This window comes from Callithrix jacchus, chromosome 14, assembly GCF_049354715.1.
Source record: "Callithrix jacchus isolate 240 chromosome 14, calJac240_pri, whole genome shotgun sequence".
In the NCBI taxonomy this organism is placed as follows: Eukaryota; Metazoa; Chordata; class Mammalia; order Primates; family Cebidae; genus Callithrix; species Callithrix jacchus.
This window is the reverse complement of record NC_133515.1, coordinates 84,199,185-84,224,700: the sequence shown is the minus strand read 5'-3', so window position 1 is coordinate 84,224,700 and position 25,516 is coordinate 84,199,185. Positions and strand designations below refer to the sequence as shown.

The window sequence follows — 25,516 nt, the reverse complement described above, 5'->3', positions numbered from 1 at the left end:
TGAACCCCAAATAGCTGAGACAGGTCTCAGTTAATTTAGAAAGTTTATTTAGCAAAGGTTGAGGATGTGCACTTGTGACACAGCCTCAGGAGGTCCTGACCATATGTGCCCAAGGTGGTTGGAGCACAGCTTGGTTTTATGCGTTTTAGGAGACATGAGACATCAATCAACATATGTAGGATGAACATTTGGTTTCGTCTGGAAAGGCAGGACAACTTGAAGCAGGGAGGGGGCTTCCAGGTCACAGGTAGATAAGAGACATGTGGTTGCGTTCTTTTGAGTTTCCGATTAGCCTCTCCAAAGGAGGCAATCAGATATGGATTTATCTCAGTGAGCGGAGGTGTGCCTTTGAATAGAATGAGAGGCAGGTTTGCCCTAAGCAGTTCCCAGCTTGACTCTTCCCTTTAGATTAGTGAGTGCGAGGTGGGGAGGGGGTGGTCCCAAAATTTACTTTCTTTTCACAAGATCTATTGGTTTCCTAGGGTTGCCACAACAAATTACCACAAACTGGTGGTGGTGAGGGGGTGCTTAAAAACAACAGAAATTAATTTTCTCAGTTCCCAAGGCCTGAAATCTGAAATCAAGTTGTGGGTGGGGCATGTTCCCTCTGAGGGCTCTAGGGAAGAGTCCCTGCTTGCCTCCTCCACCTTCTGGTGGCTCCAGGTGTTCCTTGGATTGGGCTACATATCTCAGTCTCTGCCTCCATCTGCACATGGCCTTCTCTGTGTCCTCTCCCCTTCTCTTCTGACACTTGTATTTGAATTTAGAGCCCACAATAATCCATAATTATCTCATCTCCAGGTCCTTAATTTAATTACATTTGCAAAGATCCTTTTTTCTAAATAGGGTCGTGTTCACAGGTTCAGAATGTATGTATCCCCTTTGGGGAGGGTCATAGGTATGACTATATCCACTGCCATATGTATGGCTATTGACCTTATTTCACAGATCAGGAAACAGAGACACAGAGAGGTTAGGCAATTTGCCCTAGGTCTCACAGCTTGTAAGTACAAGGAGCAGAGCCACTTTCTCCTTTATCAGCTCTCTCTGGGCCTGTGATTTTCCACTGCAAGTGCTCATCTGCAGGCCTGAATCTCACTCAGATCTCTGGAATGCTTGCACTCAGCCCAGCCACCTAAACTGCCTCTCGTTTTATGCAGGTGACCTGCAAACATAGACCTGAGTATCTAGTCAAGCTACGGAACCCCTGGGGAAAAGTGGAATGGAAAGGAGACTGGAGTGACAGGTGAACTTTGGGGACATCTTGGAGGGGCGAGAATGGGTAGGTGTAGGCAAAGGAGGCTGCCATTTGCACAGAAATTCAAATGTGTGCTTCCTTTTCTCTTAGGCTGGATCAGGAAGCTTTCAGACTGGGATGCTCAATCCCTCACATTTATAAGACGCTTTATGGTATATAGACTGCTTTCTCTTTCATTATAATAATTAAAGCTAATGTTTACTTGTGGGCTTGCCAGCACTGTGCTAAACCCTTTGAATTTTTATTATCTCATTTAATCCCCCAAACAATGCTATTACCAAGTAGATAGTTTTATCCCCATTTTACTAATAGAGAAACTTGGATTAATTGAATTGCCTAAGGTCATACAGTGTGACTCAAGCAAAGTCTTTGGTGCCTGAGTCCAGTGTCTTTCCCTGGCGTGGTTCAGTATACTCCTGGGTTTGCTGAGTCAAAGTAGACACATTTGGATTGGACTCTACACTCTGATTACACAGAGTAGCCGCTGGGCATTCTGATTCGATGCCGGCATTTAGGTTGTTTCTGCCTAATGGTAGCCCTACAGAAATGTGGGTTTTGCAGGCTAGACACTGGCTGTAGGGCACAGGCAGAAAGGGAGGTCAAGTCCTAAAGTCCTTCCTTCTGTCATTATGAAGATTTATAGTACTTAATCCTGTACAGGTCTTTTGAATATACAAGCATGTCCATATACACATTATCACATAATCATTTTTATACTGAAAAAATGAAGGCTTAGACAAACAAGTTGAATTTTCCTCCCGATGGAATGTGCTGCATTATATTTGTTACACATTAGCAAACAGAGTTGTTAGAGGAGCTGGGTCGATGTGGGAAAACGTCATCCAAAGAAATACATAAATTTAAAGTGTTACAGAAATCTAGCATCGTGTTGCTGGTGGCAGTTTCTTTCACAGGGGAACAAGCACTAACATTAGAGCTAGATGATGGGTAAAATTACACTGTTGTTGCTTCCTAGCTGTGCGATCTTAGTTTAGGCAAGCTTCTTAATTTATACGATCCAGAGGTATAATGAATATTCAAATGATGAGCTTTTATTTTGCAGTGTTTAATCTGCTGTTAATCCCATTCAGTATATTTTTCATTTTAAATATTATATTTTCAATTCTAAAAATTCCACTTGAGATTATCTTTCATTTCTCCCCTCATTATGTCCATGTTTCTCTTTACATTCTTGAGAATATGGGGCATTTTTCTAACAGCTGTTTTAATATCCGTATCTGCTAATTCCATCATCTCTCTCATTTCTGTCAGTTTCTATTGACTGTTTCTTTTGTTCCTGGTCACGGATCATATTTTCTGCTTCCTCATATGGCTAATAACTTCTTATTGCATGCTGGATGTTGTAAATTTTAGTTTCATTGTGCTGAATTTCATTATATTTCTTTAAAGAGTATTGGACCTTTTTTAAAGTAAGTAGTTACATTGCTTAGGGATTTTGATACTTCGATGTTTTTAAGCACTTTTAGGGAAAGTCAAAACAAACTTTATTTCAGAGATAATTTGGTTCCACTACTAAATTGTAGACCCTCTAGGATCTCTGGTAAAGATTCCATATATTCAACCAAGTCTTTTGGCTGAGCACAGTGGCTCATGCCTGTAATCACAGCACTTTGGGAAGTAGAGGAGGGCAGATCATTTGAGGTGAGGAGTTCAAGACCAGCCTGACCAACATGGTGAAACCACATCTGTACCAATAATACAGAAATTAGCCAGATGTGGTGGCATATGCCTGTATATCCCAACTGTTTGGGAGGCTGAGGCAGGAGAATTGCTTGAACCTGGGAGGCAGAGGTTGCAGTGAGCCAAGATCGCACAACTGTACTCTAGCCTATGTGGCAGAGTTAGACTCTGTCTCAAAAATAAGTAAATAAATAAATAAAGTCTTTTAACTTTGTCCGGTGGGAATGAATGAGATTCCCAGCACTCTGTTCTGCTTACAGTCCAGTCTTGGGGAGTTTCACTTTAAGAAAGCACAGACTAAATCTTAGCCAAAGATGCAGGGGAACCCCTCTGAAGTTCCTGGAACTCCTTTTTTATGAGCCCCCTCCTCTCAGGTGCTTTGCCCAGCAAATTCTGGCTGCCTTCATCTCCCTGAATTCCAGATTCTGTCTCCTCCACTCAGCCAGACCTATATGTTCTTTTTAGAGTCCCTCTCCCTGTAGCTGTGACCAGGAAATTACCTTCAGGAAGAAGGCCCAGGTGATGCGAGGGCAAACCTCATTTGTTTCCAGCCTCCCGGGATCACAGACCCATGTTGCCTGCTGTCCAGTATCTGAAAACAGCTTCTTATATTTTGTCGCATTTTTACTTCTTGATGGTAGGAGGCTGTCAGGACAGTCTTACTCCTTCACGGCCAGAAGTAGAAGTTCAAATGATGGCCTTTGAAAAGACGCAGGTTCAAATGTTAGCTCTGACATTGAATGGATGTATGACTTCAGCAAGTGACTCAATCTCTCTTAACTTCAGTTTTCTAATCTCTAAAATGAGAACAACAAAGTTGTTGTTAGCCTTGAATGAAATAATGTATGTCAAGAACCTAGCCCAGTGCTTAGCTCATAGTAAGCTATCAACGAAATCTACATGCTACCCATGCAATATAGAATGGAAAATTCAGTTGTCTGAAGCAGTTATAAAAATAATAATAAATAATGACACTACAGATTCCTTGCTAAAGAATTTCTAGCATGCCCCCCACAAGCTTTTCATTCCCTTTTCTATTTTCAGTTCAAGTAAATGGGAGCTGCTGAGCCCCAAGGAGAAGATTCTGCTTCTGAGGAAAGACAATGATGGAGAGTTCTGGTATTGGACTTGGAGAATTGGACAAATGTCCTGGCCTACATTTGAAAACCCATCCAACAGATGTTTATTGGATGGGTGCCAGGAACCTCATGTACAATCAATAAGGCACCACCCTATTAGGCCCCCACGGTCTAGCAGGACAAACAGCCCCTATAAATACATGGTCAGTCTCTGTGATGAGAATAGAGGCCACTAGTGTGGAGCTCAGGGAGGGCACTGCCAGGCTGTTTCCTTCTCTCTGGCTTCCCCCTGCTCTCTTGCTCAATATATTCAAAAAAGGTTTTGCCTTTTTTGTCCTGAAAAGGCCTTGAGGTAGGAAGAGACTGTAAAGTCTTGCCATAGGGTAGGCCCCCCAACTGGTGCCCTCCAGAGCAGAATAACACTTCCACCTACTCCCACCCATTCCAGAGCTGTTCACCTCATTTTTAAAAAATCATACTTTAAGTTCTGGGGTACATGTGCAGAACATGCAGGTTTGTTACGTAGGTATACACATGCCATGGTGGTTGGCTGCCTCCATCACCCTGCCATCTACATTAGGTATTTCTCCTAATGCTATACCTCCCCTATCCCCCCATTCCCTGGCAGGCCCTGGAATGTGACGTTCCCCTCCCTGTGTCCATGTGTTCCCATTGTTCAGCTCTCACTTATGCGTGAGAACATGCGGTCACCTCATTTTTTGAAAGGCCATCAAGACATTCTGATCTGATGCTGCTTCTAGGTGTTTGACAGGGGCCCCATCAGTTCCCCTTTGCTTTTGCTTGCCACTGTTACTATTAATGTCAACCCTTGTTCCAAGGACTCCTCCCATTAACCATCCAGTTCAGCCTGCTGCAGCCCTCTCCCTTTGGAAGCTCTCTCACTGAACTGAAGCCCCGCAAATTCCCTTTTTCCCCCCACTTTTTGGTTAAGTAAACTGAGACAGTTTAAATAGAGTGTCACAGGCCGCAAGTTAGCAAGTAGGGGCAAAGATCTTCATTAATTAATGATTAAGAATGATATGCAATTCTTACTGAACATTTCCAGATAAAACAAATGACTAGTTAGCTATGCACTAATGCAGCTGCTGTCACCATGATTCCAGAAACAGGAACATCTCCCCCAGTCAGCCATGTGGACAGCTGCTTCCAGCCAGAGGGAGGGTCTTCTCAGCAGCTCCAACTTCCCACAATGGACCCTCAAAGGGATCTAGCCAGCCCCAGCTCATGTACTGATGGCCAGCTCAGCTCTGCACAAGAGCTGGTGTCTTTGTCCACGAGAGGGCTGGGATGCCCACTGCTTTGTCTCACCCTCCCCATGCATCCTGATGACTAGGTGTTATCTGGTCCATCTGTTTGTGCTGTTCCTTTTTCCTCTCCATAGGATGACACTGCAGGACTTTAAAGCACATTTTGTTCTCCTGGTCATCTGTAAACTGACCCCAGGCCTGTTGACCCAGGAGGCGGCCCAGAAGTGGACATATACCATTCGGGAGGGGAGATGGGAGAAGGGGAGCACAGCTGGTGGCCGGTGGCAGTTGCTGCAGGGTGAGCGTCTGCACAGGAGCAGGGCTCTTGGGGTGACGTTGTGAGCGGGGTTGTGAGAGTGACTGCACATGGGAGTGCAGCACGAGTTCTGCACTAGCTGACGGGAGAGGAGGCTCTGCTTGTCTCGCTATGTGCTGGGGTCCTGGGCTATGACCACAGGGAGGACGGGGCCCCTGTGGTACCAGTGTACACCATAACAGGGTTCTTTCAGTCAAGCCGTCAGCCTGTGGGGCTGTACCTTTCCAGAGGCTTGCCCTGTCCTAGTGACCACCGGGGTTCACAGGCACACAGGCATGGGGAAAGCAGGATCAAGGGAGAATCTTTCTTTAGTTTTAGAGAAGGCCACTGAAAACACTAAGGTAACCACCCACTAACTGGGCAGGATTGAAATGGATATTGTATCAGGTCCTGTCCACCTGGAGCTTGGGAGGAGCACAAACCCTGGGCTTCCCAGGCTCGCTATTCAGGGGAGAAGAACCTGTCTGAACTTGCAAGATGGGACAGGTTTGGTGGCTGTGTCCCTTCCTCCACTTTGGAGATAGTGAGCCATCCCCTTTGAAGGCAAGGCCTGTGGGGTGTGACCTCAACGGGCCAGGGTGGCCTTAGCTCTGAGGTCCCCTTTTGACGGTATTTCCCCCAAAGTCTGAAGCTGAACTTAAGCTACGGTTTTTGCCTCCAGTAAATGCAGAGGTCCCTAGGATCATGGTCACCTCCCCTGGGAGTTAAGACAATTACTTACTCAGGTAGCACATGTTTGTGGGGCAAATAAAATACATATCATGAGGATGTATTTTATACCTGGGCCAGGCACTGAGCAAGACAAAGAGGCTACAGTGGTAGGAACAACTCCAGTTCAGTGTGTCTGGAGAACCCTCCGGCTGGAAGAGCAAGCAGGGAGGGCATAGAGCCAAGGCTGAAGGGACCTTGACTCTGTCCTGATGGGACTCAGGGTGTTAATCCTGGTAGAGGTGTCCTTGGACCGTTCACCTCTTAGTAGTTTGGCGAGCAGGATGCTTGGGGATACGGGGTCCATTCTCACCTTGCTGTGTTCTGCCCCAGACACATTTTGGAAGAACCCACAGTTCCTGCTGTCTGTCTGGAGGCCTGAAGAGGGCAGGAGATCCCTGAGGCCCTGCAGCGTGCTGGTGTCCCTGCTGCAGAAGCCCAGGCACAGGCGCCGCAAGCAGAAGCCTTACCTTGCCATTGGCTTCTACCTTTATAGGGTAGGTGGACCTCTGAACCACAGGGCATGTGACCAAGCACAGGGTCGCCAGCAGTGACCATGTCTTCCTGTTTCTTGTCCTCTTTACCATCTGTCTCTGTTCACAGACCTGGGTTTTCAAAGGCAGGCACTGTCTTTTAGGAACATGTGACTTAGAGCAAGTCACCTTCTTGCACTAGGCCATCAGTTTCTTCATCTGTAAAATGGGGACAATGATATTTAGGCAAAAGGTGGAATAAAAGAGGATTATGTGGTAGTGCTTGTTATTGTGCCTGGCACATAGTACTATCAATACTGGCTTCCTTTTCCTCTCCCCAAAAGCCAAGCATTTTTTCCCTTCCCCTTTTCCAGAATTTCTGATGATGGGTTAAAATGTCACTGATAGAACAGCAGGTCTTGTGGGAGGGGACAGGGCTTCTGGGTGGAGCCTTGCATATCAGCTTCTCTTCAGGTTTTGGCTTATGAGAGAGCCAGATTCCCTGCCTAATGAGATCCCTCTTTTTTTTGTTTTCCAGATGAACTTGGTGAGTTCTGCCCCTGACCAGGTGGCCCTAGTTTGGGGTGATATTGCATGTGGCCAAGCCTCCACGGGCTTCAGAGCAGGCTTATACTGCATAAGAAGCTATGATAATGTCTGAGGATGAGAATGTCTGCCAACTGCTTGTGCCTGTGTGAAAGTAAAGCGCATCTGCTAAGCTTTCCATCCAAAGACCCCCAAGAGATCCTAATGCATCTGTAGGGAGGTCTCAGAGCCTAGCATGGAACCAATAAATTGTAAAATTTAGTAAATTCCTACACGAATACCTAGGGCTAATATTGAAGGCCATCACAGCATAGGAAAGATGATCAATTACAATCTTGACTGGGTAATGAAACCCAAAGTAAAATGGACTTAAAACATATGGGACATCAGAGTCCGTGCAGCCCACCTCCCCAGGAAGAAGGGACAGAGGCTTGAGGACATGTGGCAGGAGCATGGGTGAGGGACAAGAACATGTCTGGCTTCAGTTGCTGTGGCACCTGGGAGGGGTCAGGTAGGAAGGCCCAAGGAATCCCATCCTCTGAGGGAGGCAGCTATTCTTTTATTTCCCAAAGAAAACAGGAGTAAAAGCTTAATTTTCTCAGGTTTGACTGAATAATGTAAAAGGACTATTATAAAGAAATCATTTTACGCTGGGTCTCTTTCTGTTGTTTTCCTTACAGGAACACTGACCACTCTCAAATTTGCCTATTAATTTAAAAAGAAAAAGTTATTGATGTCGTGCCTACTTCTAAACAGAATTTGGGTCAACCTACAATAAACAAGTATAAACAGAGGAAGCCCACAAATCAGTTACAAAATTTAAATGCCAAGAAAAAATGACAAAGAGATGAGAGCTGGGTAGACAGTTGCTTCTTCCAGGAAAACTAAACCTAGCACAGCTACTATGGCTCATTGTACAATTTAGCTCTGAGATTCCTAGTAGCTCATGGCAAAGAGGGCAATTGGATGATTTCCTAGTTCTCATTATCTTATAAAAGAATGCCTACATCATAAGGATATGTATTTTATTTTCAAAGTATGGAGGAATTTGTTAAATATCTGTTGATGTGGGTGGGTGGTGTCTTGGGTAGCAGTTGTGTATAAACCGGAAAGAGGATCCTGGTGTGGGTCTCCTCTCCCTCTACAGCCCTGAGCGAGAACAAAGGGGTGAGGAAGCAAGAGAGAAAAACAGGGAGAGATGGAGAAATGAAGGAGGCAGAGAGACAGAGAGAGAAAGAGAATCAGATAAAACAAAAAAGATACCCAGGAAATGTCGGAATCAGAGCTCTGATTCGGGTCTTCTGAGCTCTTGCCCAGTTCTCTTTGTCCTTTACCAGGGTGTTTTCCCTGAGATGACATGGCATGTCCAGTTTATCTGTGTGTGGCTGTGAGGTGTAGGTCGGAGGTGGTGGTGGTCCATCTGTACCTGTGACCATCAGTCGTGCCACATCACATACATGGAGGCAGCATCAGGCAGTATAAGGAACATGAACATGGAGCTCGGCTGTCCTGAATTCCCACATGGCTGGGACTGTGACAAGCTGATGACTCTGGGCAGATGATCTAAGCTAAGCCTCAGAGCTCTCACTGTAAAACGGAAACTACAGGCACAAGGACATATTTCCCATCATTTTGTGCTGGTTTTGTTTTTAAGGTAAGTCAAATCAAATGACATGTGTTTATGTAACCCCTGATAGGTTCTAGCAAAGGTGCAGCCCTCCACACACATATTCTGGCTTTTGCCTCTCCTCCCCTCTCATTTCATCCTCCACTGGGGAACACTGGATTTGGCAGATCGGGGCCACCTTAGTCCTGGCTCAGAGCTGAGGGCCTCAGACCTGGCCACAGCCCTGAGTCATCACCTCCCCTGGTGTTCTTGTATCTTCTACCCACAGTACCATGATGGTGAGAGGAGACTGCCCCCCGAGTTCTTCCACAGAAACGCTCCCCTGAGCCAGCCTGATAAGTTTCTCAGGGAGAAAGAAGTGAGTCAGGAGCTGTGTCTGGATCCAGGGACATACCTCATTGTGCCCTGCACCTTGGAGGCTCACCAGAAGTCAGAGTTCATCCTCAGGGTCTTCTCCAGGAAGCACATCTTTTAGTAAGGACACAAGGCCTCTCCTAGAGGTTGGGGACCGCTCGGGCTAGGGCAGGCAAGGAGGGCAGGCAAGGAGGGCAAGGTTGGAAAGGGCAGAGACCAGGGTTTCTGCTGCTGAGACAGAAGAGATATGGGAAGAGCAGGACACCAGGTTACTTTCTGCATGAAGGACATCCCTCCCCTTCCTTCCCGCCCTCCTTCCTCTCATAAACTAACACCATATTAGACATTAGAGAGAAAAAGATAAAGCATACATGGCTCCTGCCCTTTGAACTTCCAGAAGTTCAAAGTCTGGAAAGGACAAAGATATATGAGCAGTTATTGATCTTCCAGTGCATCCTGTATACTCATTTTATATGCACAGGGTGTTAGAAGAGTCTCAAAGAGGAGAATCTGAGCCAACTCCTATGGTCCTGGGGGAAGCAGGAGTGGCTTCAGGGAGGAGGTGACTATTAAAAGATGCATAAGGGTTGTTCAGGTAAGGGGAGGCTGCCATAAACTAGCAGGCTTCCATTCTACTAGTGTATGCAGTTGAATTATGGTGCACATATCCCAACCAAACACATTATTTTGCCTATGATTGTTTTACCTGCCAGGTTTTGTGTTTTTTGTTTTGTTTTGTTTTGTTTTTGTTTGTTTTTTATGTCTTGGCCACAGATAGTTTGGCTTGGTCTCAGGCCCCACTGCCATGTCAGACCTCTAAGTCTCATACTCGTCTTTTAAGACTAATTAGATGAGGGAGCAGGGAATTACAAGTGGTGTGCTGTGCACTTGGCTGGAATGTACACTTTAAGGGGAAGCGGGAGGGGAGGTGTGAGAGTGGGCAGGCGCTTGTGGTGCCTTGGCGAAGGAACATGGGAGACAAGCTCCCAGGAGAGGGGGGACATTGGTCAAGAAATTCCCAAGAGGAAACTCTGGGTTTTTTCTTTGTTTTTTTGTTCTCAGTGAAATTGGCAGCAGTTCTGGTGTTGTCTTCTCGAAGGTGAGTAGTCAGGTGGAATTCCGTACGGCTGGGACTGCTTTCCAAGCCAGGATGTGGGTTTCTCTTTCCAAGTTAAGGAGTCAGGGGAGGAGAGATGCAGATCCTTACAGACCCTGTTCTACGGCAGGCCTTACCCGGTGTATCCCAACTGGGCTTTGCTGTTTTTGCACCAACAAAGAGTAGAGAACTACCCACTGGTCAAGTCCTTGTTACTGAGGGTCCAGAGTGCTAGCTATGTGAGCTACATCTCTACTTTCTTCTGCTTCTTTTTATCTGGTGTATCTTTTGTCCATTTCACTGTTTGTGACTTCCCCAAAGTCAGGGAAAATTGGAGAAGCAAGGGCTGTTTGTAAATGCTGTCGTGTAAAATTAAAGACAATGCAAAGTTAACTCATGGATTTCAGAAGCCTGGAAGCCATGAGACATTAGGGTATACACCCAAGTCCATTTATACAGGTGAATAATTATGTCTTTCTACGTGTCTCTTCCTGTAGGAGATAGAAGAGCAAAATGAAGAACAGAATGAATGCTTCACCAAATTCTTTGAAAAGGTGAGTTGAACAGGTGCAGTGGGGGAGGGTGGGGAAGAACAGGGGACAAAGTGGAGCATGTCATTTCATCAAAACATAGGTTTGTATCTGCTTGAGGCTGCATAGAAACTGTGATTTAAGGCTACCTATTCCCCCAAGTGCCACTTTCTATTAAAGTCCTCAAGTTTTTAGACAAATGAGTAGAGCCATTGCCCTAGAAGGCTCCTGTAAAATGATTATCTGTTCTTGGAAGTTGTGTTGATTAGTTGTAGGAAAGCAACTTTAATCTTTCATCCATGAGAAAATGGGATATAGCAGAGTAGAGAGTCAGAGTTGGGAGTGGGACAGAGGTGGTGGTGGGGGGGAGGAAAGCATGACAATGACAATTCCTGGGGGCTGTAGGGAGAACCACTAGAGGGGAGCCCAGGGAGAAGGGGCCCTTGAGTGGTCACCTGGAGAGGGGGTGAGCCTGATAAGAAAGGGGAGAGCCTGGGGCACACACTTGGTCCCTGTGGCTTCTTCTCTTGGGCTGGCCCAGATTTGAGTCTAGCAAGGGCTAATGGTGTGAGTGCAGGGCTCTGGAGGCCACATTCTCCCTAACCTACAAGACACTTAGGAGGAAGAAGGTGAGAAACATACTAGAAATCTGGGGTCTGATATTTGGAGCAATGTCACTAAAACAGAGAACCTGAGCCCCTTGTGTTAGTGACATTCCTGATTTAAAGTCACAACTTACCTGCCTTGCCCATCTGGAATATTGTTTAATGTAGCTGGAGAGGATAAATGAGAATCTTATGAGTATTGTTTATAAAAGTTTTCCTCCATACCAGTGGTTTCCAAACATTTGATGCTGCAATCCTTTTATCAAATGAAGTCTCATAGATAATCCCAATATATATAAAACAATTAAAATAGCATATTATGAATATACATCAGTTTTAAAAAATCAAATGTTTGATACTTATATTTCATTGGTATATTTTAAAGTCAAATGTTCATATAAAGAGTTTCTTTTAGTAAACTCTAAGGTTAAAATCTAGAGTTTTGACTAATGACATTTTATTAAGAATGAAATTCAAACCAAATTGTTGGCCAAACTTCAGAAGCACCTGGATAGCACCTTTGAGAATCACTGTTCTCTAGAAGCCTACTTAAGAGTCCTGCCCTGCCAGGGTTCTCTGGGCTTGGTACACAGTTAAAAAGTATCATGAAGTACTTAGAAAATCCCAGTTTATTTTTTTTGTGCAGTCATATGTCTCCTCTGCCATCTAATGAGCCTTCAGTAACGATTATTTTTTGCTTGCCAATCTGCTTTCTATTCAGTATCCAGAAATTAATGCAGTTCAACTGCAGAGCATCCTGAACCATATGACCTGGTCAAGTAAGTGTTTGAGAGCCATCCTGCACTCAGAGGGGACACTTTTCTGAACTCTGGCTTTGTTTCTCTTTCCTTCGGTGGGATGTGTGAATTACCGAGTGCTGGTCTCAACCAGTGGCTCTATTTTACACAAGAGTGGATCATGTGATCTGAAAAAGCAGTAGAGAAACTTATTCAGCTTTGAAAATAATAATTATTATTATTATTTTGCTTACTTGGGGTATAGAGATATATGGCAGTGAAAATGAAGATTTCTGCCATTTTGCTAGTCAGAAAGAAATAACTGAGTTTCTCTTTCTTGGCATATCAATTTTATGTGGAAGAATTGTACCCATTTCCTCAACCTGGGATATAAATATTAAGTATTAACTAGCCTACCTAGGGAACTATCTGATGAACTCATGTCAACTTGATCAAGCTACAAAAATCTGGAAGGAGAGGGCATGCCACCTAGAAGAATTGCAAATGGGTAGCATGGATGCTTTCATAAGGAGCCTGGGATAAATTATTAGAAAGGCTTACCATCCATATAAAGTATTTTATACATATATTTGGAGTGAGAAGAACATGAAAGAAATAGGCTGATTTCTCCAGGGAGAAAAATGAACTTCAAAGTAGAAAAAGTAAAACAACCAGAGTATTTGCTACAGAAGTTAGATGATTGCTTCTCCTTTATATGAAGCCAAGATTTCAAACCCAGGAAAATTACAGTCCAGGCTGTTGTGTGATTCAGGCTTTGAACGAATTTGTAGAGAGCTTTTCAAGGCCAAATTCAGTTATCAGTAAAATATCCAGAAGGGAAGAATCTATGAATTGTAGAACATTAGAACTTTCCCTCCCCACTGAAAAAACATTCTAGGCTGATTCTAGGGAAATTACCTAGAAACAATGGCTTGTACACATTTAAACGTTTTTAAAGGTCTTGATTGCATATATACAAAATGATTTTCTGAAATATTTATGAACAAATTGCTTTCATTTAGTCCTATGAGAGGGTTCTAGATGGATAGGTCAGAGAAATACTAGCTTTTTGCAAAATATGTGGTGAGTCTCCCATGATAAATAATAAAATGTGGGTTGGAAAATAATAAAAGTAGATGTATTCACAACAAATCTTATCGCCATTCCCAAGAGTTGTACAAATATAAAACTAGAGAAATAATTCTATCTAGTTACAGGCAAGAGTCTATATGCTTAGATGTTTAGATATGAGCTCTTCGATTCTGCCATTGGTCCTGTTCATTTCCCCAATTTTTATTAATGTCTTGGAAGAAGACATGGAATATAGGCTTATTGGAGCTGCAGATGGCACAAAGCTGGAAGAAATCATTAATATAATAGATAGCAGAATTGAAATTCAGAATGTTTTCAACAAGCTGTGCCCAAACCAGAAAGATGAAATGTAGTCAGGAAGATAATAAACCATTTTGATATATACCGTTTTAAAATGGGAGCACAAGTTCTTAACAGAAGAGACCTCATTTTTGTGGCAGTTTATGTGAAAGATATTTGGTTAATTTAGTTGACATCTAGCTAACATGAACTAATAGTTTTGAGTTGCTGCTAAATAAGCTTATACACATTCAGGCTGCATTTAATGGGAACATTTAGATGTATGTTTTTAAAACTGTGTTCCAGGAAACATTGGAAACCAAGAGGTTTGGTAAGTGTTCCATGAAATAAAAGGGGTTAGCTTCTGTGGTCAATTGTACTTGGGTCTTCAGTACCTCGCGCACAGTAAAGTGCAAGGTGAATGAAGACAAGCATTGATAGATGCAAAGTATCCCACATTTCTTTGACCACAGAACTCTTTGTCTGCAGAAAATCTCCTTTGAAACACAATTTGGGAACTGCTGATGAAAACTGGAGGTGATTGGTCCACTGTGTTCTGTTCAATCAAATTGCATCTGGAGGACTGTTTTCAAATCTTGGTACCATATTTTGAACAGATACTGGCAAATGTAGGGCTCAGAAAAGGATGTCGAGGGTTTAGAAACCATTGCATCTGACGAGTAGTCTGAGAAATATTTAGATGTTTAAAAGGAAAGCAGAAGTCAAAGAAGAGACAAATATCATTTTATGGTGTTCTGGAGATGAAACTAGGGCCAGTGAGCCAATATTATAGGAGGTTCCTTTGGACTTAACAGAAGAAGTTTCTCCTCACTGTAGCTCTTCACCCACGTGTAAAATGAGCACCCGTAACTGACAGACCATCCATCAAGAAACCTGAGGAGGGACAGTGTCGTGGCTCACACCTGTAATCCTAGCACTTTGGGAGGCCGAGGTGGGCAGATCACTTGAGGTCAGGGGTCTGAGACCAGCCTGGCCAACATAGTGAAACTCTGTCTCTACTAAAAGTATAAAAATTTAGCCAGGTGTTGTGGTGCACTTCTGTAATCCCATCTACTCAGGAGACTAAGGCAGGAGAATTGCTTCAACCCGGGAGGTGGAGGTGGCAGTGAGCCAAGAACATGCCACTCCAGCCTGGGTGACAGAGTGAGACTCCATTTCAAAAAAAAGAAAAAAGAAAGAAACCTGAGGAAAGAATCCCCTAATTTGGGTGGGAGCTTGAACAAGTTGACCTCTTGGATCCTGGCCATCCCTAGGTACAAAAGGCATGCTCATCTGGCCCTCTGTGTAAGCAAAGCAAAGCAAAGCCATGCCAGGTGTCCCTGCAGCATTTGACTTGCTCCATGGGTGAAGGAATAACCATCACCCCCCACACTCTCTCTCCTACCTTCCATTCTCATTCTGCCCAGTCCACATACATGGTGATCATCAGAGCCTACAGTTGGCCCAGGCAGCACTGCCTCTTCCTGCTCAGAAAAGGGATTTTCAGACCTGGGTCCAGCCTCCATGTGGCCTCTTTCTGCTCCTTTACAGGTCTGGGGAGCACACAGCCCCTCTTCAGCCTGGAAGCCTGCCAGGGGATCCTGGCGTTACTGGATGTATCTTTTCAGTTTGTGGGTGGATGGGTGCTGTTGATTGAGAGCTTCACTCTGGAGCTAGGAAGAGTGGATTTGAATCCCATCCCCAGCCCTTGCCAGTTGTAGATCCTGGACAAATTCTCTGAGCCTCATTATGCATCCAGGTGCTCATCTGGAGCATGGAGAGAGTGTTGAAACTTACTTGGTAGGATTAATGTGGGAATGCAAATGGGATAGTACAGATAAAATGTTGAGAACAGAGCTATCATCTAACAGGTGACCAATATCAGCCATCCATCACAATAATCTCATTTCCTGGGAATGAGGATGAGGCAGTTATAAGGTGGTGGTTAGTAACAGCTCTCCAGGTTTACAAGAGCCTTTCCAAAGCCTTAGGGCCATATGTTTTCCATTTAATAACTGGGTGGTGGCTGCACCCATGCACACATCAGGAAACCGGGGCTCAGGGAAGTTAAACAGCATGCCATGAACTCAGCTGTTCTGTTTCTCAACCCTGCAATATTTCTAGCAAATGCACTGCCTTTCTAAGTGGATAATTGTAATCAAAGTTTGATCATCCATACTATGGAGAGACATATTGAGCAGATAGCCTAAGGGAGGTTTAAAAAACAAAAACAGTCTGCGGAAACTCAGAGACAGTGCAGGATTAGGTGTACAGGTACAGGCATGGGGCAGAGCCCAGCCCTGTAACCAGCTGTATGAACTCGAACAAGATCAGACCTTTTCCAAGTGCTCATTTCATCCACTAGAACATGGGGGAGTTAATTCCTACCTCACCTATTACAGGTGAAGTGTGTAACTCAGTGATAGATTCATGGTGAGGGCTCAAACAGAGATGGGGTATGGTGGTACTTTGACCCAATGTCTCTGATGCTAGGGGTATCTGGGCATGGTCTACAAGGCCAACCATTAAACTTAAAAAGTTTAGCCACCTTCTGCCTGACTCCTTCCATAAGCTGTTTTTTTAAATTAATAATGAAAAACAGTTACTATTTTTAATGTAAATCACATCAAATTGGCCATGTCAAAATATCCTGACTCACTTAATGCCACCTGTGGTGGTCACTATCATCACCTCCATCATCACCACTTCTCCCAGCACTGCTGTGCTGTGGCTTATTCTGCTTTTCCCTAGCAAGGGTGGAGGGTAAGGCCAACTGGTGAAATCAGACATGATCAGATACTGAATGAGGCCATCCACAAATTGCCAATTGCTTTGTGGAGCGTGGATCACTGCCTCCAAAGCATGGATGGAACTCTCCCTGGTAGCTTTTACCTTAACCCATTCATCAGCTTAATGCCTCAGGTACTATGAGCATCCAGGAATTCAGGGACCTGTGGAAGCAGCTGAAGCTCTATCAGGTAAGAACAAGTCTAACCACTGCTCTTTGGAAGATGGTGTAGAAATGGCAATTCTGCAAAGCTATACGAGACACTTCTTTCCCCTGCAGCCCTTTATATCCAACTCGCCAAACTTCTTCACTCTTCCATCCGTGAGCATTTCTTCCATCGGTCTCTTTCAAACTCAGAGAGCTGGCTGCAGTAGTCTCCTGAAGTTCCAAAACACACATCTGATCATGCTGCTTTCTTTTTAAGACTCCTCATGGGCTTCAGAGAAAGACCAAACTCCTTGGCACACTTGGCATTTAAAGTCTTTCATAAAATTGCTCCTTCTTGTTCTTCCAATCATTGGTTACAACTCACAACTCTCCCACTTTTCTCCTGAGTCAGAAAGCTGGAATCACTTTAGAGTGTGGATAATGTGCTTACGTTAAGCACATTTACCCACACCAAGACTTTCTATACCCCATGAAAAAAAGACTTTTCTCTTTCTCAGAAGCCTTGTTCTGTAGGAAACATGAGGTGGTGGGATCCTGGCGTGGACTCTGCCATATTCTTATCTTGGCAGCAGGCCCTGCATGTGGAGCCTCAGATATCTTCAACAGCCCCTCTGCAGTGCTGACAGGGGTCACACAGGGGTCTCAGATGGTGCTTGGAAATGCCTGACTTCCCGAACCTCTTATTTGGTTCTTTACAGAAGGTTTTCTACAAGCGAGACAATGGGTCAGGATACCTGAGCTGGGCACAGCTGCAGGCTGCCATGAGGGAGGCAGGTAGGCACAGGAAATGCTGGTGCTGTGGGCACACACGGGCAGGGTGCACACTCACGAGGCGGGGGGGGATGTGTGGCATGCTGAAGTAACTCGAATGCACAGTGTGATTCTCAAAGATGTAGCTCTGCAATCAACACAAACACTTTTTATGACTGTCACTGTGATCAGAGCCAACATTGATGGACGGTTCGCACATTCAGCTTCTCACTTAATCTTCAACACCGCTTTGTTATAATCCTCACTTCACAAAGGAAGAAATTGAAGCTAGTGGCTTGGGGTTTAAATCCAGGACTACCAGGCTCCAGATCAGGTCCTTTTGAGCACTTAGCAGACTGCCTCCTTCCATGAAGGCCAATCACATACTTGATGAAAACAGCCCCATGTTGATAGCCTTAATAGGCAGGGGTGAGGAATAGGGATTAAATAAAATAAATTGGTTAAACAATGAAACAATTCAAAATGAACCCTATAAAAGAAGATTTCCATGCTATCAGGATTCAGGTCCCTAAAGTGGAGGGACAATTAAAGGGGCTTTGGGCAGGAGGGGAGCTGGGTGCAAGCTCCCAGCACCCACAGCAGGAGCCTGTGCTCAATGCAGGAATCGTGCTCAGTGATGATGTCTGTCAGCTGATGCTCATCCGCTATGGTGGCCCCAGCCTCCAGATGGACTTTGTCAGCTTTGTCCACTTGATGCTGCGTGTAGAGAACATGGAGGGTGAGCTGGCGGGAAGTGGGGGAGGGTCAGGGCTTCCTGTGCTGCCCCATGACTTCCCACCTGTCTCTATTTTAAGCAAAAGACAGGACAGTTGCCATCCCAGAAACAGCAGACCAGGGAAGCTATCGGGAACTCCAGCCAAGTGCCTGTGAGGCCTGGCTGCAGACACCCAAACTCATTAGTTCCCTGCCTTATTCCAGAGGCAAAGGTTTGAAGCGGCTCACTTATCATAGGTGTGGCTGTGTGTGGTCACATGTAGTCTGACATTGGGTTCCCGCATGTTTTCCAAATGGATGTAGCTAAGGTGAGGTATGTGGGAGGAACTAATTCAGAATGTTTCCAATATACACATTAGCTGTGCTCCATTTTCACAGATGTTTTCCAAAACTTAACCCAAGATGGCAAAGGGATATACCTCCAGAAGTCAGAGGTAAGTCTTGCCCCAAGGAAGTGACTCATGTCATCTTAGGTAGAGGTGGTCCTTGTAGGACCATGCTCTTGTGAAGAGAAGAGCTCTGGGGACCCTTTATTCTGCTGAATTTGAAATAGAGCACTACATTCATTGCACTCACTCATTCATTCATTCATCCATCAGATGTGTTCTGGGCACCCACTTTGTGGCAGGCACATATGAAAGGATTGGGAGACTAACTTAGTGTATCCAGTAACTCTGATTGCAATAATGCCATGTGACAAATTTACACAACTTCAGCAGCATATGTATGACACGTACTTATTTCGCTTCCGAGTCACATGGCTGGGAGTCAGTGGATTTCAGCTAGCTTGCTAGTGCATATGTAGGTTGGCTGAGGACTTTTCTGGGTACCTGAATTGAGGAAATCCTGCCTAGGTTTGTTCTTCTCAGGGAAACAGGAGAAACGTAAGAAAGTGAGCTTAAACATGCAAGGCCTCTGAAACCCGGTCTTCAGTCTGGCACACCTGCAAGTCATTCTGTTGTCCAAAGCAATCACATGGCCAAGCCCATTTCCTCCTCTTTCATATCACTTTGCAGGCATAGCAGGATGTGGACACAGATGCGTGAGGACCTGGGTCCAAAAAAGAGCTGTAGCTCTTTCTACTGTACTGTAGACAGTAATGGGAGAACTAGTCTAGATGGGGTTCTACCAAGGACTTTCTGGAGAAGGTGACATTGAGATTGAAGCCTCAAAGACAAGCTGGTAGAGGGCAGAGTAGGAAGGGTCTGGGCTAGATGGAACAGTGTATGCAATCCAGGCTAGCACACAGAGAATGAGGAGAAATGGCTCAATATGAGTCTCAAGAGATCAGGGTTAGATTAGGCAGGACGTACAGGCCGCAGATAAACCTCACTGAAGGGCTGGCGTAGCCTTCCCCACATGTGCAGCATCTTGTTTTACATTTACTCTTGTTTTTGTGACGTCTTCCCAAGTCTCATACAGTTTGTTAAGTGAATGAAGTGATATGCCTAGGAGAAGGCAAATTCACATATAAAACTGATTATCTGTCCCGATCACTCAAAATGCGCTGATATATTGAGCAGATGCTAGGTGCCAGGTGTGGTGCTAGGTAATGTTCATTTCAAGGACATTGGAGTCTGGAGTTCAATCCTCTGCTCTTTTTTTCTGCAACCCTTCCTCTGTTTAGTGTGCTTAGAAATGATTCCATAAAAGCTGGAATGTCTTTCTTAATCTCAAATGTCCATTTTATGGAATTAATTTCCAAGCTTTTGGGACCTGTAGTTTGTGTCACCCCTCAATCCCTCCAAGATTCGGTGTGAAGTGGGTGTGAAGTGGGATTCTACTGGAGGGCCAATGGCCAGAATTACCTGAGCCCATCCCTGAACTGCTTAGCCCCACTCTCGAGTGCTGAGTCATCACTCCTGATCCCTGGTGGTCCATCCATAGTGGCAGGCTCAGGTCTGGGAGGATAGGACAACACAAGTGTGGCACCTGAAACAGGTCAGTCCAACCCTGAGCAGAGTCCAGTGGGCAAAGAGTGGTCACAGGAAGAGAACTGTACTGGGGTTTGAGAACTGGATCGAAGCCACAACATTCCTTGTAACTAGCTTGGGGACCATAGGCAAATCACATTAAATCTCTGGGCCTCAGCTGCCCCACATGTGACATGAGTGGAATTAGGTGGTCTCTGAGATTGCCTCCAGCTCTGACCACCTCTGCTTCAGTGAGGATCAGGACCACCCAAGGTCTGCAGGGAATGGCAGCCACCTTGTTGGATTTCACGCTGAGGCTTTCTCTGACACCATTGGTACCTTCACTATTCTCAGCTTTATCATTCTTAGGGATTGGTCTGGGGAGTAGTTTCCCTAGAGGTCCCCTGTATATGAGTTAGAGGGGTTGTTCATCACACCCACATAAAGCTGTCAGACCAACAGGCCCATAATGTAAACATGTAGAATATGCTTAAATGGATTTCTGCTACCCTGCCAGTTTGCACACCTGCACAGAGCTGGCACAAGCATGCCAAATTGAATTCATGGGAAAAAAATTTCATTGAGAATTGAATACAGAATCAGCCTGTATTTGGCTGTCATCATTCATAGGCACCGTGAGAAGTCAAAGTTGATTATATTTCAGGTTGATTTATACCTCCTAATGGATGGTATGGTCCCTCTGGCTAAACCATCCATTAATGTTCTGTCTCCACGGCTCCCCAGGAGTGTGGGGTGGGGAGGCCCAGGTGAGAGGTGGGTCTGAACTGATTATCATTTGCTTTCCTAACATGTCCAGTGGATGATGATGGCACTGTACTCCTGAGAAGGCTGAGTCTCATCTGCCTTCACTGAGGACTCTGCATGTGTTCCAAGAGTAGCCTTTGGCTGAGACCAACCTACATCCACCCTACTTACTGATCTTCAGAACCGACTCACCAGCCATCACCTTCTCAGCTGGGAAGATTTCTCTTCTGCAGCCCTCCCTTGGATGGCCAGCATGCAGAAAGGGAAGGGAGGCAGTAAAGAGAAAAAAAAAAAAAGATTGCATCAGATTTGTAAAAGCCAGCCGTCCTTCCCTGGGGCCACAACCTTGCCACAAGCGGAGATGTTACCTGACATGGCCAAAGCATTCTGACTGCAGAGCTGGTGTGCTTAGCCTCACACAACACTGCCTCTGTGGCCTCAAACTCAAGTGACCTTAGTCATGCCACATGTTCTCATGTGTGGGGTAATCATCTAGGTTTCAAGGTCTGAAGAGGGAATGATATATCCTTAGACATTTAGTCCCAGCATCTGCAAATTGATAGATGTAGGCTAAGTTCCAGTTATATTTCAGGAATATAGCAGGCTTTCAGAAACAGAAAATAAGAGAATTGGCAGAGTGCAGGTAGGGTGGCTGGCTCTGACATCTGAGATCATGGGGTAATCTTCTGCTGACAATATCTCCATATGATTGGATTTAGGGGAACCCAGTGGATTGAAAGCACGCAAGTGCTCAAAGGGCTTCCTGCCTGTGACAGGTAACAGTCTGTTTACTTGACCTGTAGACTATCAGATCCACTTCGAATCCATCCAGAAAATCTCAGTCTATCCACTTCAAAGAACAAAAACACACCCATTTATCAAGCTCTTGCAATGGGTCGAGCATCTGCTCGGTGCTGGGGACACAGAGCTGACAGTCTTCTGGGGGGTGTTGACTGACAGGTGTTCTGTGTTCAGATGACTGACAGGTGTTCTGTGGTGCACTGTGACCTGGGAATGCACACAGGGCTGTGGAAACACAGAGGAGAGCCAACTAGCACAACCTGAGAGGGCTAGGGGAGGCTTCCTGGCAGAAGTTTCTCTTTAACCATCTTAAAGGGAAAGAGGCACTAGGTAGGAAAATAAAAGAAAAATGATGTTTCAGACAGAGGGTACTGCACATGGGGGGAAAAAAGACACTAGGGCTGGGTGCGGTGACTCACACCTGTAATCCCAGCACTTTTGGAGGCCAAGGTGGGTGGATCACCTGAGGTCAGGAGTTTGAGACCAGTCTGGCCAGTGTGGTGAAACCCCATCTCTACTAAAAATACATAGAAAAAAAAATTAGCCGAGCATGTTGGCAGGCGCTTGTAATCTGCTACTCAGAAGGCTAAGACAGAAAAATCGCTTGAACCCAGGAGGCAGAGGTTGCAGTGAGCCAAGATCATGCCACTGAACTCAGCCTGGCTAACAAAAAGTGAAACTTCGCCTTAAAAAAAAAAGACACTAAAGCAAGGGATGAAACAGAGTGCTTGGAACACAGCAAGAGGTTCAGAGAAGCCGGAACTTATCTCTATTGTAAGACAGCCAAGGCCACTCAGGCTGGCAAGGGCTGATATCCACAGCAACTGCCATGAGGTCTGGGTCCTATCCTGAGAGGCTGAGCCATCATCCAAGAATTCTAAGCCTGGTCATGAGATGCCTAATCCTTTCCTCGATACCAGAAAAACTAGGAAGTTAACAGAGTACAGGGGGAGGGAGGTTCAATTCTCTGCATTGGCCCTTAGTTCAGGGGACCTTGATCAAATGGTTTAACCTTTTTGAATCTCTACAGCTGCATCAGTAACATGGTGATGACAATATCATCCGCATAGGGCTCTAATACAGTCTAGATGAGATAACATATGTAAGCATTTATGGCATTGGGCAGTGCACTGAAAAATTATGAGCTCCACAGATTTCTTTCGGGGAGGGTGCCTTCCTTCCAACATTTGTGACATGTACAGTGGCTTATGCCAACGCTAGGTGGTGCACGATCCCCACACCAGGACGTCTTCTGCCAGATGCAGGACCACAGATGACAGCTTCAGCACAAGCTAGTCTGGGAAACGCTGGCTAATGTAATACTTTGCCAGCCTGACTGAGTCCAAAAGGCCAGCTTCAGCCTCACATGTATTCACTTGTCTCGCCTTGTTTCTTTTTCCTGACTAATATTTAATGCATGTACTGTACTCTATGTTATATATTGTTTCTGATATTTATTTTATTTAAGCACTCAGCTTGCATGCATCTCCTTGAAGGATATGGTGGCACCCAGCCCACACATCCTGGCATCCTGGCACCTGGTTTATTACATAGCTCAGGTTTAGCATTTACCAATTTAATGAATGAACAATTTTAAAGTCATTCAGGTAAATCCTGTCATTTAAGAAGTCAGTCTCTTCTCAAGTTGTTAACTGAAAACATCAGTATATAAGGTTTGCTTAAAGAGACATGCAACTTCTCACTAAAGGATCCCTCTCTGGTGGCCTAAAGTTTAGAGTCATTCCGATGCCAAATGGCAGGTCCTAACTCAAGGAGCAGTTGAAACCATCATAGATGCTCTCTGAACATGTTCTTCATGTCCTGAAATTCAACACACTAGGGTGTCACTTTCTCTTACCCATTCAGACTTCCTTCTCCTGGGAACATCAACCATTGGGTCAAATTTCTGAGCCTTTTGCTTTCAGGTCACAAATCACAGAGTGAGTAGTGGGAGGTGGGTGGTTCTAGGCCAGGCCCAGGCTCAGGGGAGGCCTGGTTGTTAAGCTCCATGCTGACTCCTTGTCTTCATCTTCATCTTAAGTCTGGGCTTGCCTTGTTTCTCCTGCTTGCAGAAGAAAATTATGCCAGAAGCTGCACAGCCCAAGACAGGCAGGGTGGGGTGATGGAAAGGGCAGGCCTCACCTTGATGAGGGGTCTGGGTGTTTTTGGTTCTTAAAAGCTATCCATTGAGCCGTAGACAAGTTCTCTAACCTCAATTCATCTATTTTAAAATCCAAAATCCTTGGATGATGGCTTAGCCTCTCAGGATAGGACCTGGATGCCATGGCAGATTCTGCAGGGATCAGCCCTTCCCTGCCTGAGCGACCTTGGCTCTCTTACAACTAAGTTCTGGCTTCTCTGAACCTCTTGCTGTGTTCCAAGCACTCTGTTTTATCCCTTGCTTTTGTGTCCTTTTTTTTTTTTTTTTTTTTGCCATGTGCAGCACCTTCTGTCTGGAACATCATTGTCCCTTTACTTTCCAGTCTATTGTCTCTTTCTTTTTAATGTGTGCTATTGGAGGGAGTTGGACTGTACAACTTCTAAATCTGCATCTGGCCAGAGATAGCAAATTTGCCAAGAGCACAGGCTGGCCTTTGCAAACGTATCTGCTTAAGTCCAGCTGTGTCAATCACCTTTGGTGAGTCATCAGTGTCTGATGGTATGATCCAGAGGCCCCTGTGAGGATCTTGTGCCATCACACACATAAGCTGATGGGCATCATGCCAGGCCTCAATGTGTGGTTCACTATTACCCTTCACAGCCATGTTAACCCCACAGGAGAGTCCCACCTCCACTCTGCAATGGTCTGGGAGGGCCTTTCTTCAATAGGGGAGAAGCCAAGTGGTTTCTGAACCAGAGCAAACCAGAGGTTACTAGCCTCTGGTGCCTGAAATCCAAGCTTCCAAACATGTATTTGAGGACTTCCGCACAAAGGAATTATTTCCCAGAAGGGATCTTTTGGCCAAATGGGATAATTAAAGTGATCCTTGTTTTTAGTTTGACTTACACTAGTCACACATCAAGTCTCACCTCAGGCAGAGCCACACCCAGTGTGATGTTCCTCTTATCCAGTGATTGAGACCCCTTGGACCATCAGCAACAGCAAGAGGCAGCTTTGCAGAGGCTGTGCAGCCAGCAGCAGCAGCACACACACAAGCAGCCCTGGTGGGCCAGGCTGCAGGACCCTGGGCCAGCCCCCTCCACTCCTTCACCCTTAGTATTGCACACATTTGGAGAAGTGGGCCCGTGTCAGCCTCTGTGGAAGGCTGGCTCATGCACGAATGCTTACTCCTGTTTTAAGTGGCTGTTGGGTTTTCTGGGTGCAGCTTGGCTGGTTGACTCATACAGAACATTCTTTCCCTGGTCCTTGGCTTACTTGAAAAGGGAGGAAATGGAGGAATCAGAGATTGGCAGAGTGTTGTTGGCCTGGGGTTTAATGCTGAGAGGGCTATGGTATTCTCAGGGTGCAGATGCTCTTCTGCTCAAACTGCTGTCCCTCTGCCTAAGCAGATAAGCTTCTGGAGGGACTGGCTGCAGGGAAGCCTCCTGAGGACCCCCTTTGTGAAATAATGGCCATGAAGTTAGGTCTGCAGTCATTGACTAGAAAAGGCCCTGCGAGACTGCTGCTCAGGCCTGCTCATTGCTGCAGCTCCTTTCTCTGTGGCATGCATGTGTGTGTGTGTGTCTGATACCCAGGGTACTAGAAGTAATAGCTTATTCAGATCAGATTTTACCAGGTCAGGAGCTGGAATAAAAGGTATGAATTCTGCAAGTCCTGCTACAAGAGTTGGGGATCCTTAAGGGGTGAAAATGATTCGGGGTGGGCTGATAGAACTGGAAACATGCTTGACCAGAGGCCAGAGGACTGGAGCTCATGTCCTCTCTGCCACCAACTGAATGTGTGTGTGTGGCCTGAGGAAAGTCATT

At 45.3% G+C, this 25,516-nt stretch overlaps 1 protein-coding gene across 1 annotated transcript in view; it reads left to right on the top strand.

Moving 5' to 3' along the window:
• CAPN14 (calpain 14) overlaps positions 1-21,999 on the top strand; it is a 28,854-nt gene extending 6,855 nt beyond the window's left edge. Inside the window, exons 7-21 of the mRNA XM_017964440.5 lie at positions 1,161-1,246; positions 4,004-4,078; positions 5,441-5,604; positions 6,664-6,827; positions 7,342-7,350; positions 9,245-9,450; positions 10,393-10,429; positions 10,924-10,980; positions 12,283-12,340; positions 15,221-15,285; positions 16,579-16,647; positions 17,324-17,399; positions 17,998-18,114; positions 18,489-18,544; positions 20,841-21,999. Of these exons, the coding sequence (XP_017819929.3) occupies positions 1,161-1,246; positions 4,004-4,078; positions 5,441-5,604; positions 6,664-6,827; positions 7,342-7,350; positions 9,245-9,450; positions 10,393-10,429; positions 10,924-10,980; positions 12,283-12,340; positions 15,221-15,285; positions 16,579-16,647; positions 17,324-17,399; positions 17,998-18,114; positions 18,489-18,544; positions 20,841-20,867 (1,266 nt within the window). The 3' untranslated portion in view covers positions 20,868-21,999. The remainder of the gene's footprint in view (positions 1-1,160; positions 1,247-4,003; positions 4,079-5,440; positions 5,605-6,663; positions 6,828-7,341; positions 7,351-9,244; positions 9,451-10,392; positions 10,430-10,923; positions 10,981-12,282; positions 12,341-15,220; positions 15,286-16,578; positions 16,648-17,323; positions 17,400-17,997; positions 18,115-18,488; positions 18,545-20,840) is intronic.
• Positions 22,000-25,516: the final 3,517 nt, after the last annotated feature.